The sequence below is a fragment of the Poecilia latipinna genome, unplaced genomic scaffold, assembly GCF_001443285.1.
Source record: "Poecilia latipinna isolate Pla-1442-1.1 unplaced genomic scaffold, P_latipinna-1.0 Scaffold87, whole genome shotgun sequence".
Lineage (NCBI taxonomy): Eukaryota > Metazoa > Chordata > Actinopteri > Cyprinodontiformes > Poeciliidae > Poecilia > Poecilia latipinna.
In genome coordinates, this window is record NW_015112703.1 from 507389 (window position 1) to 521581 (window position 14193).

General features: G+C 38.9%; 1 protein-coding gene across 6 annotated transcripts in view; it reads left to right on the forward strand.

Annotated features, from left to right (window-relative positions):
* Positions 1 to 14193, forward strand: part of LOC106940117 (actin-binding LIM protein 3-like) — a 44816-nt gene that overhangs the window by 10201 nt on the left and 20422 nt on the right. For all 6 annotated transcript variants that reach the window (XM_015022774.1, XM_015022769.1, XM_015022763.1 and 3 more), the window contains 5 exons: positions 4413 to 4596; positions 6471 to 6583; positions 7614 to 7740; positions 7900 to 7993; positions 9082 to 9169. In XM_015022774.1, the coding sequence (XP_014878260.1) occupies positions 4413 to 4596; positions 6471 to 6583; positions 7614 to 7740; positions 7900 to 7993; positions 9082 to 9169 (606 nt within the window). The remainder of the gene's footprint in view (positions 1 to 4412; positions 4597 to 6470; positions 6584 to 7613; positions 7741 to 7899; positions 7994 to 9081; positions 9170 to 14193) is intronic.

Below are 14193 nucleotides of genomic sequence, written 5' to 3' on the forward strand. Positions count from 1 at the left end.
GAAAATGATGATAGAGATTTTATTCATTCACATTATGATTACTGTTGAATTAATATGCATAAAACTCATGCAGAGCGTCGGAAAAATATGCATGCTCTTAAGCTTTCCTCATTTTATTGTGTTCCATTCAATAATTTCAGTTTTTTATTTGGATTTTATGAAATGGCTAAATACAAAGCAGAGCATAGTTGTGAAGTCGAAGGAAATTAATGCATTTTTTTTTTAATCTGAGAACAGTGGCATACATTTCTAATGAGGTTGTATTAGAAAAGGAATACAAGCTGGGTTTTATTTCAGAATAAAACAAGCTCATTTAGAATCAGCTGCATTTAGACATCACCTGGAGTCAGATCTGGAGTGCTTTTTAATTCACCATCCAATAATGGAAAGATTATGCACAATTATTAACCTACTAAGACATGACAATCCATCCAAATTCACAAAAAGGAGAAAATAAATCTGAGAAGCAGCCTAGATTATCATGGTAACTCTGGAGAGGCTGCTGAGATTCATAACTCAGTTAGGAGAATGTCACCACATGCTAGCCAATGTCAAAACAACAAGGTAATGGTTTGTAACTATTGCAACCAGTGACAGTTTAAAAGTTCATTGGCTCTTTCTGCAGTTAGGTTGCGTGCGCATCCGTTGTCAGTAAAAAAATCCATCAGACAAGCCCGCTCTGAATATCAAATTAAACTGTATCATCACAATATAACTTTAAAGGCAGAATTCTGACATCACCAGCGATTATATAAGCTCCTCACAGCGATCTACTTTCATCACAACCTATTAGCAGCCGTTGTTGATATGTTTCTCTTGAGAATTTACTTAGCAGTTCACAGTTAGATTTTCAACTTTGTTTGGTGGACATTTCTTTTGGAGATTGACATCAAATTTAACGTGAAATCTTTAGAGTTTCTAGACAAGTGATTTATCTTATAACCTGAAACAAACAAAAGTTACAATGCAGTCTGACCCTAGAGTCGAAGAAGTTGCATTTGACGACATCGAAAGGGAATTACAAATACCCAGGAAACCCAAGCGCAAGTCTGATTTGCAGTCTGGTTGGAGCTGCACGCACTTGAGGAGCTAAAGATGTCTGCTGAAAATATTGAACAGCAGGACGCTTCACTGGTGATTGAAAATGAATCGATTGCCAAAGCACAGGAGACGGTGGATCAAAAGAGGGACAAACAGCCACCTGAGAGTGAGTCCAATGAGGACATTTAAAACCTGGTCAGAGGAACACGTCCCCTTTGACCAAGAGATTTCTGCAGGAAATATTTAAAAGCAGAACGATTCACTGGTCAGTGAAGAAGAGTCCACCGCTAGAGTGCAGGAGATACGTGATACAGCAGAGAAGGAACAGCCCTCTAAGTCTGTGGAATAGCCACCAACAATGAGGCCTAACAAAAAGAAAATCTCATGCTCTGAAATGGTAGGGACACAGGTAAAATGACAAGAGAGATTAAAACGCACTCTTTTTTTCTTCAACGCTTTGTTGGCGACTGCCAGGTGACATCCGGGTTGGTCTCCAGATCAAATTGCTGTCTGATTGCTGCCAGTTGTGCCATGGTCTTGTCTATGGCGTAATATTTGTCCACGGTGGTCACGTCGTGGCACTTGGTCTGGCTTATTTCTTTCCTTCCGGCTGGTGTCAGGTGATCTCGGGCCTTGGAAAATAGGAATCTTTTCAACATTTCATTATTCTGTTCTGTTTAAAAAATGGAAAAAGTAAGATAACTACAAGTCGGTAAAAGTAGGGGTGCCTGGCACCCCCATGTCTGACCACGCCTTCTGCAGTGGTGTGAGGATACGCCGGAGCTTCTGGTAGTTCTCACCAAAGACCACAAGATCAGTTGTGGGGTTCAACTTAGCCCGTATCCTCAGCCACTCTTCAAACTAGCCAAACTCCACTATGGTCAGGTACACCTTCACAGACCCAAAAGTATGGTTCGTTTTGTGCTCCTTGACCTGTAATGAGAAGGAAAGGGGTTTGGTGCCTGCTATTTTCAGGTGCTGCGAAATGGCAGGTACTGAATATCGTTCCACTTACGTTGATGAGAAAACCCTGATTTCCGACCGTTGCATTGGTTCTGGCTTCACTAACCTTCTCGATGGTCATATTCCGAAGTACACATGTCCTGTGTCCATAGACACAGGACAAGTAGAGGCTGAGGAGGCCAAAGAACTTGTGGATCACTTCTTTTGAAGTGTCTGTTTCCATTTGGTCTGAAAAGAGGAAAATTGCAGAAAACGCATTGAAAAACCTGGAATGATTATCAATGCAAGGAACTTGAGATGACACAAGACGTCCCAAGGACTCTTGGGATTTCATTCCTGCAGATATTCCTGCAGGTCCTAAGGTGTTTCTTTGCGATAAGCTTCTTTGTTTTTGCCCTCTTAACCGCAATTTGGCGCATCACCACACGCCTCCTGAGACGGGAGAGTAATGCGGAGAGGGCACGGAGGACTCTGATGACTGTCTTTCTCAGAACCCTGGATGTTGCTGTTGGGGTGTCCTTAAAGTATCCCATGAACTTGTTGACATTGACAAGATAGAGTTTTACAGTGGTTACCACTTTGCCCTTCTTAAGCAGGAATTCTCGCCACCTGCTCAGAAAAAAATGGTATAACTTCAATAAGAAAACACAAAAATTAGCTAACATGCATTAGAGAGACACTTACTGGTACATTCATTTTCTTGATATTCATCAATATCGTCCAGTTCGCTGTTATGTTCCTCCCATTTGCAACAAATGAGAGGAACTGCATGATCCGGGCCATCTTGGACTTCTGGTTTTCAAGATGTTTTTTCCCCCCACAGGAGCCCTTTAGGGACTCCCAGTAGCCCTCAATGTATTGCACTGCATAAAAAAGGATTAAGGTAAGGTAATTTTATTTATATAGCACAATTTGAAACGCCTGGAGGCTTCTTTGTCACAACACCTGACTGAATTAGTACAAGTCCCGTTCCACCACAAGTCAGGACTGCTGCAGCTAATGTCAGGCCCCACCCCGGGATTCGGGCACCAGAACCCAGGCAGGGGCTTCTGACATTAGGTGGAACGCCTGGATGCTTCTTTATGTCAATACCTGAGTGAATTAGCACAAGTCCTATCTTGTTCCCCTGGTAAGGCCGGTTTTACAAAACCAGGGGTGGCAGGCCCCACTACCGGATTGGGGCACCAGAACCCCGCATGGACCTCTGCCGGACCTCCCCCTGGAGCTCCAGGACCAACCCATGGTTCTCCAGGACTTGAGTTCAACATTGACATTTGGAAGCATCACCCAATTACTTTGTCACAACACTTCAATCACTTCAATAATACAAGTCCAATGTCGTGCCCCTGGTAAGCCAGGTTCTCCAGAACCAGGGGGCAACCATGGACCTAAGCTACCCAGGTGTGGGTGTGCTTAATTTCCAGAAAATACAACTAATTTCAGGAGATGGGCTAAGGTCCCTCTAACTTGACCACATATTGGTCTGGATCAATTTAAACACCTTAACCATCCAGCAGATCTGAGGCATTCACAATGTTAGCACAACTGGACCAGAAACAATCATTTGGCTGAGGGATCCTGTTTTTGCTAAATAAAAGTCATAAATCATGCTGTCACCAGACAGTAAACACACAGTGTGCACTTTCCTCTTAAACTCTCACACAACACTGCCTGCACCAATGCATATAAATGTATGTACTTTTTGTAAACACAGAAAGTGTTTATGGTGGTCACACTTTATATAAAATGCTAGAAAGTGGACATCTTCTGGAGTCTTTGTCATTTCTGCCTGTTTATTACCTAATCCGGCATATCGGGCCAGTCAGCAGGTTTTAGGACATTACACATTTAATGACAATCTCACCATCTAAGGCAGTGTTTCCCAACCCTGGTCCTCAAGGCACACTGACCTGCATGTTTTAGATGTTCCCCTGCTTCTACACACCCCATTCAGATGTTTGCAATTCAACAAAACCCTGTTAATCAGCCAACAATTGAAATCATATATGCTGAAGCAGGGCAACATCTAAAACATGCAGGTCAGTGTGCCTTGAGGACCAGGGTTGGGAAACACTGATCTAAGGTGTATAAAATATTTTAATCTGCCCATTCTCCTATGACAACCAGGGTATATTTTTTATTTTAGATCATCAGCTGGATAGGAAAAGAGGAAGAACAAAACACAATCAGATCAACATTATTGCTGATTTAGTGTAAAACTGAAGCTTTAAGATAAAAAAATTTACAAAAATGTTGATTTTGCGCATTTTTAAATCCCTCTGGTATCATTTATCTTTCATTTGATGCCCTGGATAATTAATTGCATTTATTTCTTCCTTTGCTTCCCATCAATGTTTCTGAAAAGAAAAAAAAAAAAACACCGGGATTTTGTGTTTTTGTTTGGTCAGTGTGCGGCTGTGACTTGGTGCACTCTGGTTTCTTCCATCATTCTGGTGAGTACATCTGTACTGAGGACTACCAGCGCCTGTATGGGACCCAGTGTGACAGCTGTGACCAGTACATCACCGGAGAGGTGGTCTCTGCCATGGGGAGGACGTATCACCCACACTGTTTTGTCTGCAGTGTCTGCAGGTAGGGCCAAGCTACTGTTTTACAAAGCAGACAAGCAAGAACCAATGGAAACATAAGCCTTACCACCTTGAAGAAAGTATAATTTTGTCTGACAAAACCTAGTCTTATCTTGCAAATCACCACTTTAAAGAAATGCAACAGCAAAGATATGAAAAGAAATGGTGGTGTCAAGAATTTTCATTTTACTTGGTGAAGTGAATTGTTGCTTTACATACATTTCTGCATTTCCGAGAGCTGTTACCTAATCAGATATACTCCTAGTGTCATGTGGAACTTGTTAGTTTGAAAACAACAGCAACGGCTAAGCATAACAAAGAGGACCACATAGTGTGCAAAGATGCTTTTAAATATTTCTTTATGCACCGTTTTTTGTCGTAAAGTAAATTAAAGCTTTCTCCTGTGAAAAAGTAACTCCTGACATTTTTATCCCCGCTTTAACTGAGTTTTTCAAAACAAATCACCTATTCATTAAAAAACTGTCTTACTGTTTCTCAGTCAGCAACAGCAAGAGACAATGACACACTTTCACTGGAACAATCACAACCAGGTGTTTTAAAGCAGTTTTCAAAGTAATTGTAAAGAAAATGTGTTTTTGTTATAAAAATTAGATCAAGAAGATAAAACTACACTCAAGACATCTCTGTAATCACTTGGCTCTTACAAAGACAAAACATCAGGCTGATACTGAAATAGCTCAACTGCTTCAGTTTTTTCCAACATCTAAATATTTCTTAGGGGTGTGTGTGTGTGCGTGTGCATTGTTTTTTGTCCTCTGTGTCTTTGTGTTGCCGTGTGATTGGCAAACTAGGGTGAAAACTGGCTCTCCCCCAATGACCGCTGGAAATACCAGCCCCCCTGCAAACGTGCAAGGACAAGTTGATACAATTGATGGATGGATGGATGGAACTAGCCAAACAAACCCAAAAAAACGCATATATAACTGACAGTCACATGATGGTCGGCTGCTGCTTTGTTTCTTAATGAGCTGGATGACTTGCTACTGATGAAACTGCATAATGCTCCAGAAAATCTGAAGGAGGAACTGCACTTATGCAGCTGCAACAATCCTAAGCGCATCAGCAAGTCCACTTTTGTAAGGCTCAAAAAAAGAGACGGAAACTCATAGTGAAGGTTTTCGAGTGGCCTAGTCTAGGTTGTCTTTTTTTTTTTTTTAAACAATTGAGATGATGTGGCATCACCTTAAACATCTAATTCAGACTCAAAAAGTCACCAGTGTTAAATCACTTCTGAAAAGAAAGGTGACCAAAATTCTGGGACTTTTTTTTAGTGTCACATTAGATTCTTTTTTTTTTTTTTTTTTGCCTTAAGAGGCTTTTGAAAACTGCCTTTTGTCTTTTATCAGAACATTTTTGCTTTGTCAAAATTAGTTTTGAAAATTTGAAACTTATTGTATTTCATTTTATAAATGGTGGAGCAGTTTTTAGCAGCATTGTATCACTGCTGACGGGTTAAAATCTGAACACACTAAATGTTTTTGTGTATGATTCAATTATGTGTCTGCGTTATTGCTTAACATTTATTCAACCACTGAAGTTCTGCAGCAGATCTTAGACATTGCTGTTTTTGTTGCCCATGTGTCTTAACTTCTTTAAAAAGACAGTTCATCTGTATGGATATTTCAGGAACTTTTATCCTCAAATTTTGCCACAAAAATTTAACTTGTATGCCAAAACAAGACATTTAGCTAGAGAAATGCTTTCAGCTGTTATTCATCATAGATTTGACTTGAGTTAGCACAAAACATCAGACCTTGTTTTTTTGAATGATTATTGCTAAATGGATGCAGTTTTTGTGTTCCGGTTGAAAGCTATGTAATTTTCTGTGTGTGTGTGTGTGTGTGTGTGTGTTCTCAGGCGCCCATTCCCAATTGGAGACAGAGTGACCTTCTGTGGGAAAAAGTGTGTGTGTCAGCAGTGCTCACACTCTCTGAAAAAGGACAAGCCTGTTAAGATTGTTGGACCGAGCTGTAAGAACCAAACATACATACATAAACACTTTTCTGTTAAACTCATGGATTTAATGTGAGAATCTGACACAGTGGAAATGAATAACGATACAAATCAGAACAATTAAAGCAAAACAAAACAATAGTCAAGCTCATATTTTAAAACAATGGAATAATTAAATGCTGTCTGACTCACATTAAATTGGCATCCTGTTCCAATCAGTAAAGTGCTTAAGGGCAATAGTTGTTTTTTGTTATTCCAATAAATTGAGAAAAAATACCCCTAATAATTACTTGTGTTTGTGCAGTTTTTATTGTATTCTTCTTGGTTACTTGTTTCTGGCCCAGATTGATTTATTTCTACACAGATAGAAAATAATAGTTGCAGAATTTTAAAGACAATATGAAGCACACCAGTGAATTTATCTCTGAATGACTCAAAATAAACCAACATAGTTTTGGTACTTTTGGCAGTCTTTGACATTCACGAGCTCTGATTGGTGTCCTAGTCAAAGATGTTGTGGCATGACCTTAAACAGAGCCTACAGTGTGTCTGAATTCAAGCACTTTTTAAAAGATTTGTGGATTTAAGTTTCTGCACAGCAATGTAAAAACTTGTTGCCAGTTAGTTACTGCAAATGCTTAGTAGTTAAGTTTTGGTTTGTAAAACCTTTTTTTACACAAGACAATGATTGAAATTGGCATTTAACTGTGAGAAAATAGGGGAAAAAAACCTGAAAGAAAATATTATTTCACAGCACTATTTGACTTAGTCTTCGTACAGATACTTTAAAAGCATTTATGGCTATTTTCCCATCAGAGTCAACCCGGCTAAAAGCATAGCTACACACCTTCAAACAGGGACACACACTCAGAAGGTGGCCTGTGCTCCAGGTAGTTTTACAGCCTTATTTTGGTCGCTCCATCTGTCAGAAACAGTGCGACAGTCTCAACAGGAGTGTGGGAGAACCACAGCAGAAAGGCAAGTGCTTAAAGGCATTATGTCCTTCCTCAGTGCTTGACTTCTCGCCTCTCCTGTTTTGCTCTCCAGACTGTGCAGGCTGCAGCCAAGAGATCAAACAGGGCCAGTCTCTGCTGGCTTTGGAGAGGCAGTGGCACATCACTTGTTTCAAATGTAGGACGTGTGGCTGTACTCTCACTGGAGAATACATCAGCAAGTGAGTGGCTTAATCAATCCTTTATACATTACCACTGCTATAGACCACACAGAAATGCTCTGCCAATTAGAGACACATTTGATTTTAGACGGATGAAAAGCAGCACAACAGTTGCAATGAGCATGGCGTTAAAATGAAATTCTTATGTGTTGCTGGCAGAGATGGGATTCCTTACTGTGAGGATGACTACCACACTCAGTTTGGAATCAGGTGTGAAGGCTGCAGCAGGTACATCAGCGGCAGAGTACTCGAGGTGAGCCTTTCTTCCTGTACTTGTGTTGATCAGCTGTTACATCCAGTAGTTTTTAGCAGCTTCTCCCCTTTTAGGACCAAAACAGCCCAGATCTTTGATACTCTGACTCACTGCTGAGTCAGGCACTGAGGACTTATTTGTCCAGCAGAATAAAACTAATACATATTTTTTGTCAACTCATTTTTGATCCATATTTGCACTAGGACAGGTTTTAATATTTGTTGCCATAAGATAAAAATATTTCTTCTAAATGTGTTCTTCTTTGAGATGTAGATGCACCAGTTTCACTCATCTGGTTTTTGAGAAGCTACTATTATTTATTCTACTCTCTTACGATGTCTCTGTGATAAAGTAATTAAAACAGTTAAGATTTTTTTTTTTGCTTTAATGTCCTGATCTGTAGTTAGTTATTTGTATTAGTCACAGTAAGCTTAGTGTTACTCTCCTTACCCATTTTGCATCTTTGCAGTTTTGATCATTTTTAGTGAACATATCTGGATATGATGGTGTGTATTGTAGGTTCTATAGATGTGTTTAGTTTTGATCAGAAATTATAATTTGTCACATTTTGTATTTTCTGACCTCGAGGCAGATAAAAACTAAAATGAATTCAAGGTTTTTAGATGATAATGTGCAATTATGTTAAAATACGTATGAGATTTGGGTATTTTACAAGTTATTGTCATAATTTATTTCAATTCAATGCAGAAATTTAATTATACTTTATTAATCATTAATATTGCAACACAGAGAACTTTTGTTATGCAGCTGGTTTTGTCAAGCCAACAATGTTGTTTCTAATTATGTGGATTATATGCACATTTAATTACATATGTAAACACGTCTTTCCAAGATCTTTATGTTTTTGTGTTTTATATGTAAAAGAAAATGTCCAGTTTTCTCTCTAAGGTTTGAAGATGCATCTTTTGAAACCCAACACAACTGCACTCTCTTATCTCCTCTTTTTTTCCTCTACATGTCTCTATTTGCCACCTGATGTTTCCTGTTTTCTGTCATGTCTCTTATAATTTTCTTAATTTGTTTCTTATCTTTTGTCTCTATTTTCTGCTCCTTGATTATATCTGCAGGCTGGAGGGAAGCATTACCACCCGAGTTGTGCCAGGTGTGCCCGCTGCCACATGATGTTTCAGGAAGGAGAGGAAATGTACCTAACGGGTAAGGAAACTGTTTACTTATTGATAATGGGAAATACTGCTCTGAATTACACTGTTGTCAAGAAAATTTAAACATGCTTCCTGATTTGTACAGTTAATAGACATTATGATCTAATCTATTAAATTAGATGTGCTCTGCAAAGATCCAGATGCCCATGTGTGATTCTGCAACTGACTGAGTATTTGCACCTTAGCAAACACTCATTCATGCAATATATATATATAGTTGCATGAAAATGTTTGCTGACTGGAAACAGGATCCAGCTTAAACATCCACAGAACCTGTGCATATGTTTTGGATTTGCTCGGATTCATTTCTTCTTGAGTTATTGTAAGATTTGAAAGGAGCATCAAAAAATATTCACTACGATTTATGTGTGAGCCCACTGTATTCGGACCCTGCTGGACCTCAGGTAACCCTGGTATAAAAGAAGTCACTCTTTTTGTCTTGTTAAAACTTACAGAAGAGACCCTGAGCGCTCATGACACTGGTTGAATGAAAATCACCAATCTCTGCTTAGTAACTAAAAGTGACAAATAACTATCAGAATTTCTTTTTTCTAATGTTTTTCATTTTTTCCTCAAATCAGTTATTTGAGAATCTCAGTCATTTAGAATGGCATCAAAAACTTAATTTATTTCAATTATTAAATTCAAGCCTGAAACACATTGAACTAAAACTAAAATATTATAAAAGACCAATAAAAACTTATTTTAATGCAGAAAAGCTATGTAATTTCCAGCATTGAACCAAATTTAATTGAAATACATCAATCAATACAAATGCATAATGAAGCATTAGTGTACCATTTGGTAGATTGATTTCACAATTACACTTTTGATTTGATATTTTGTGCAGCTCTATACATTACAGTGCATGATTATACCTTTCAGTATGCTGACATTTTTATGTGAAAGTATTTTCCTATTAGTCTATTTGCTCAGAAAGATGTGCAGAACATTAGCAAATGAGAGTAAATACAGTGACTAGGTAAAAGGTAAATCGCTCCATAGATGACTATTGATCTCACATGAATGAACGACAAAGTTGCACCAAAGCACATGTACACACTCCCAACATTAGATCATCAAGGACTGAAGTCAATTACCTTTTATCCTTCACTTGTGCTGCTGGCTTCATTAATCTGGCTTGTCTGTTGTGCCAAAATAATTCAGCATCTGACTGGATTACAGGTCTTATTTGAGTCCGCCTGGAGTTTCTGCAGAAATAGAAGAACGTTTGATTCTTTGACTAAAACAGCAGAACAGATTTTATCAGGTAGGAAACTTTAAGTCGTAAATGGACTTTATAAAATGCTTCACTGGTCAGGAAGACCAGTGAAGCACTTTTACACCACGTTCATCCAGAGCACTCAGAAGCAGCACACATTCATACACTAATACACACCTGAACAGACACGTTGAGGTTAAGTGTGCTGCCCAAGGGCGCACCAACGTGTTGGGTGAAGAATCTGGAAGTGCTTTGTAACTGACTACATGCGGGCCGTTCCTCCCACTCAGCGGCAGATGGACCCTGCTCTCGATCAACTTTGAGAGTTAATGTTTTTTGGACAAATATCACAAACGTTGTAGTGACAAGCAGCTATATGAAAATATCATTTTCTTGTAAGGACAAAAAATATTTGTTGTGAATGTTTATGCTCAATGGGTCTCTTTTGTAATTTTTTGATAGAAGAAAGCATAAAGCTAGGAGATTGAGCATTTCTGGACCGGTATTCTATTAATTAACACTGACCTTATTATCAGTTGCAGTTTAAATGCAGTGTGTTTCCTATTTTCTTAAGCAAGAGATACATAAATAACATATTTCTCATTCCATTAGATGTAAAGAGGCATCAGCTCTTTTGAAGAAACTAAGAGGCTTTAATTTAAATACGTATCATTTCAGTTTACAAATAATATGTAAACAATCCCAAAATGGGGTGGAAGATGGTATACAGTTAAGTGACAAGACTTGCAATACTCTGAGCTTTTTCAGATAAACCTGTCTGAAAACTTACATTTAAACTCCAGAAAATAAACTGAACATCCAGAACAATTTGAAAATGAAAAAGGCCATTGTGCCTCCCAGATAAGCGGGATCGAAGCAGCTGGGATTAAATGTGGATGGAGTTACTGTACCGTAACATGTGGCTGACACACACTCAGTCGCCACGCAGGTTGACACCTCCTGTTTCGCCTCATTGACATTCTGCTGGCCTCCCTCTGAGGCGGCAGTAAAACTAAGCATTTGCATATTGCACTTTAAGTCTGTTAGTGTGTCTAATAGTTGTACTGTGTGTGTGTGTGTCTGATTCAAAGCACATTGAAACATTTGTGTGTGTGAATATGTGAATATATGTGTTGAAGTGTAGCTGTGGTTATCTGTGTGTGTTTTCTGCTCAGCTGCAGTGAGCTGCCCCAAGGTTACATTTCCTCCTTTTGATTACTTCAGCCATGTCGGAGGACTGAACAATCACCCTCGTGAGACAAGTCTAATTAGGACACACACACACGGACACACACACGCCCTTGCAATCAATCTTACGATGCATATCTGAAGTAGTCAGTGCTTTCTGTACATGAATGCATATGTTTATTTATGTGTTTGATGGAGTTTCGCAACTATTTTAAGAAATTAATGTTTTTTTCATAGCTCTGAAAATATTGTTTCTAAGTTTTCTGGGTAACTTTTAAGTAGTGGTGGGATGTGCTAAACATTTTTTTAAGCTAATTTAAACTTATTAAACTGATGTTAATCAAATACTTATATTTAAAACAATGGGCACTAGTTTTACTGCCAATAAATTTTACTAAATGAACCAATAAATAGACCTAAACTTTGGATTATTGGTAGGTAGATCAATTTCTACCTACCAGTTGTGGAAACTGGAATGTTGCTTCCATGCTGTGGTCAAATAAACAATGATTTGTCAGAGAAGTGACGGTTTAGGGTGACAGGTAACTGATCTGTAATTGCAAAAAACAATGTTTGTTTTTCTCTCACTCATTTTTGCCTCTTGCAGAAATTGTCAGCATTTATTCTGCTAATTTTGACTTCCTGAAATGCAGCTCACCTTCCTGTCCAGTCCACATAACTGACAGCATCATTCAGCAAAATAAAATTAATTTTAACCTGATTTACATATCTCCTGGTTTATAAACAGAAATGTCAATGATGCTGCCTGAGTTTAACACTGGATGTTCTCATCCAGTCGTGTTTGAATATCTCTGAGAGTCACACTGCTGGCTTCTCTGACTGTTTTCTCTTGTTTTGCATAAAGGTAGAAGGATCTAAATGCAGCTGAGGCCTCATTGCATGATATCTCCCAGTAGGAAAACAAGCAGGGCATATTTTGTGTTAGACATACTTAGGCAGACAGTTTCCCGGTAAATGAATGACTGTCTTTGTAAAAAAGGAGATTCTTCTCATCCAGAAGATAAAGGTTCTCAAGGCCACACATCTGCTTGGCAGCAGAGTGGAGGAGTGTGGGAGGGATGGGGGTGCACTGAATCACCACGCATGGTTTCTGTCTGCAGTATTGATTTTGTGAGCAGGTTTGTGTGTGTGTGTGTACTTACATATTGTGGGTGTGCAGGTTAGATTTATGGTGTTGATGGTGGCTGTATATCAGACTCAGGATCAGCTCAGAGTCCGTTCTGCCGGCCTGCGTTGTCCCCAGACCCGAGGAAATGATAAATACTGATGTGGGTGTGTTACTGCTTTCTGGGGTGTGTGCCTGCGTGTGTGTGTGTGTGTGTGCGTGCGCAGGGCGGATGTATTGACATCATTATCACTATCAGAGCCTCATGCATATAACATCCTGACATTAGTGGTTTATTGTTATGTATAATCTGTAATAGCCTCCATTCATTTCCTCTTTCCTCTGCTGCTCTCTCCACCAGTCTCTCCTCTGCTTTCTTTCCCTCAGGTTCCACAGTGCTGCTACTTTCAAAGCAAGAGTTTGCCAGATCCATTTTTATGTAATGCACCATGCTGAGTTGGAAGCTGCAAAAATCACTTGTGTCTATATCGATTACTTGTGTCTCAGATTTCACCGTAATGGTGAAGGCTGTGAATGTGAAGCATTTTAGCTTGAACTAAATGATGGACATGAGTTTGTGGTGCATTCATTGTGCAACAGAAGTTCAATCTCAGAAAGTCAAGTTGGCTGCGTTTCAGTTGCAAGTTGGAAAGCTAGTGGAAGTTTGGAAATGGATCAATATAATAGAATGCAAGCAATCATCGTAATGATCAGCGGGGGCTGTAACAGTTCACTTAAGTCCTGGTTTGTAATGTGCCTTGGTTTTAAAGTCACATTTGGGTACGCTTTAGTCGAGACAAACAAACAAACAAACAAAAGTATCTAAATATCTGTTTTACTTTATGCAACAGTGAGCAATCATTGCTCAAAGTGGCTGTGATAGAATTGACTAGAAATTTGATTTAATTTTGTCAATAATCTGTCAAAAATCTAGTGGGAAGCCCCCACGAGATGGTTGGATGGAGTCACCTCAATGTTGTGTGGTTGCCTGGTGCTTCGGCTGAGCTACTAAACTCATCGCTGTTACAAATCCATTCTGCTAAGCTTTGCTTAGGTTCAACTTTCGATCTCCATCATAACTGTAGCTCCGTAAGAAACCACAATGTTTATAAGTGGCAGATCTTAGTGTTGGGTGGGGTCCTCATATTCTTAGAGTTCCACGTTTTAGTTTAGCACAGAAACATCCTGGGCAGGAGAAACACTTTTTTTTTTTTTTACCTGTTTTTTATGGGATCAACTTTGCTAACATTTTGTACATGTGGAAAAAAGGAGCAATAAAAATACAACAGACATATCAACACATATAAACAGTTTGTGAGCAGTGTAAAAACCACTATCGCTATCAACATTGCGGCTCATTATGATTAATGCCAATACCTTTACTAGACAAGACCAGAGAAATTAGTTTTCTCTCTCAGCTACAATAAAAACATAATTATTTGCTTGCAGTTCTGGTTTGGGAGTTCTTGGAACGTGTTTT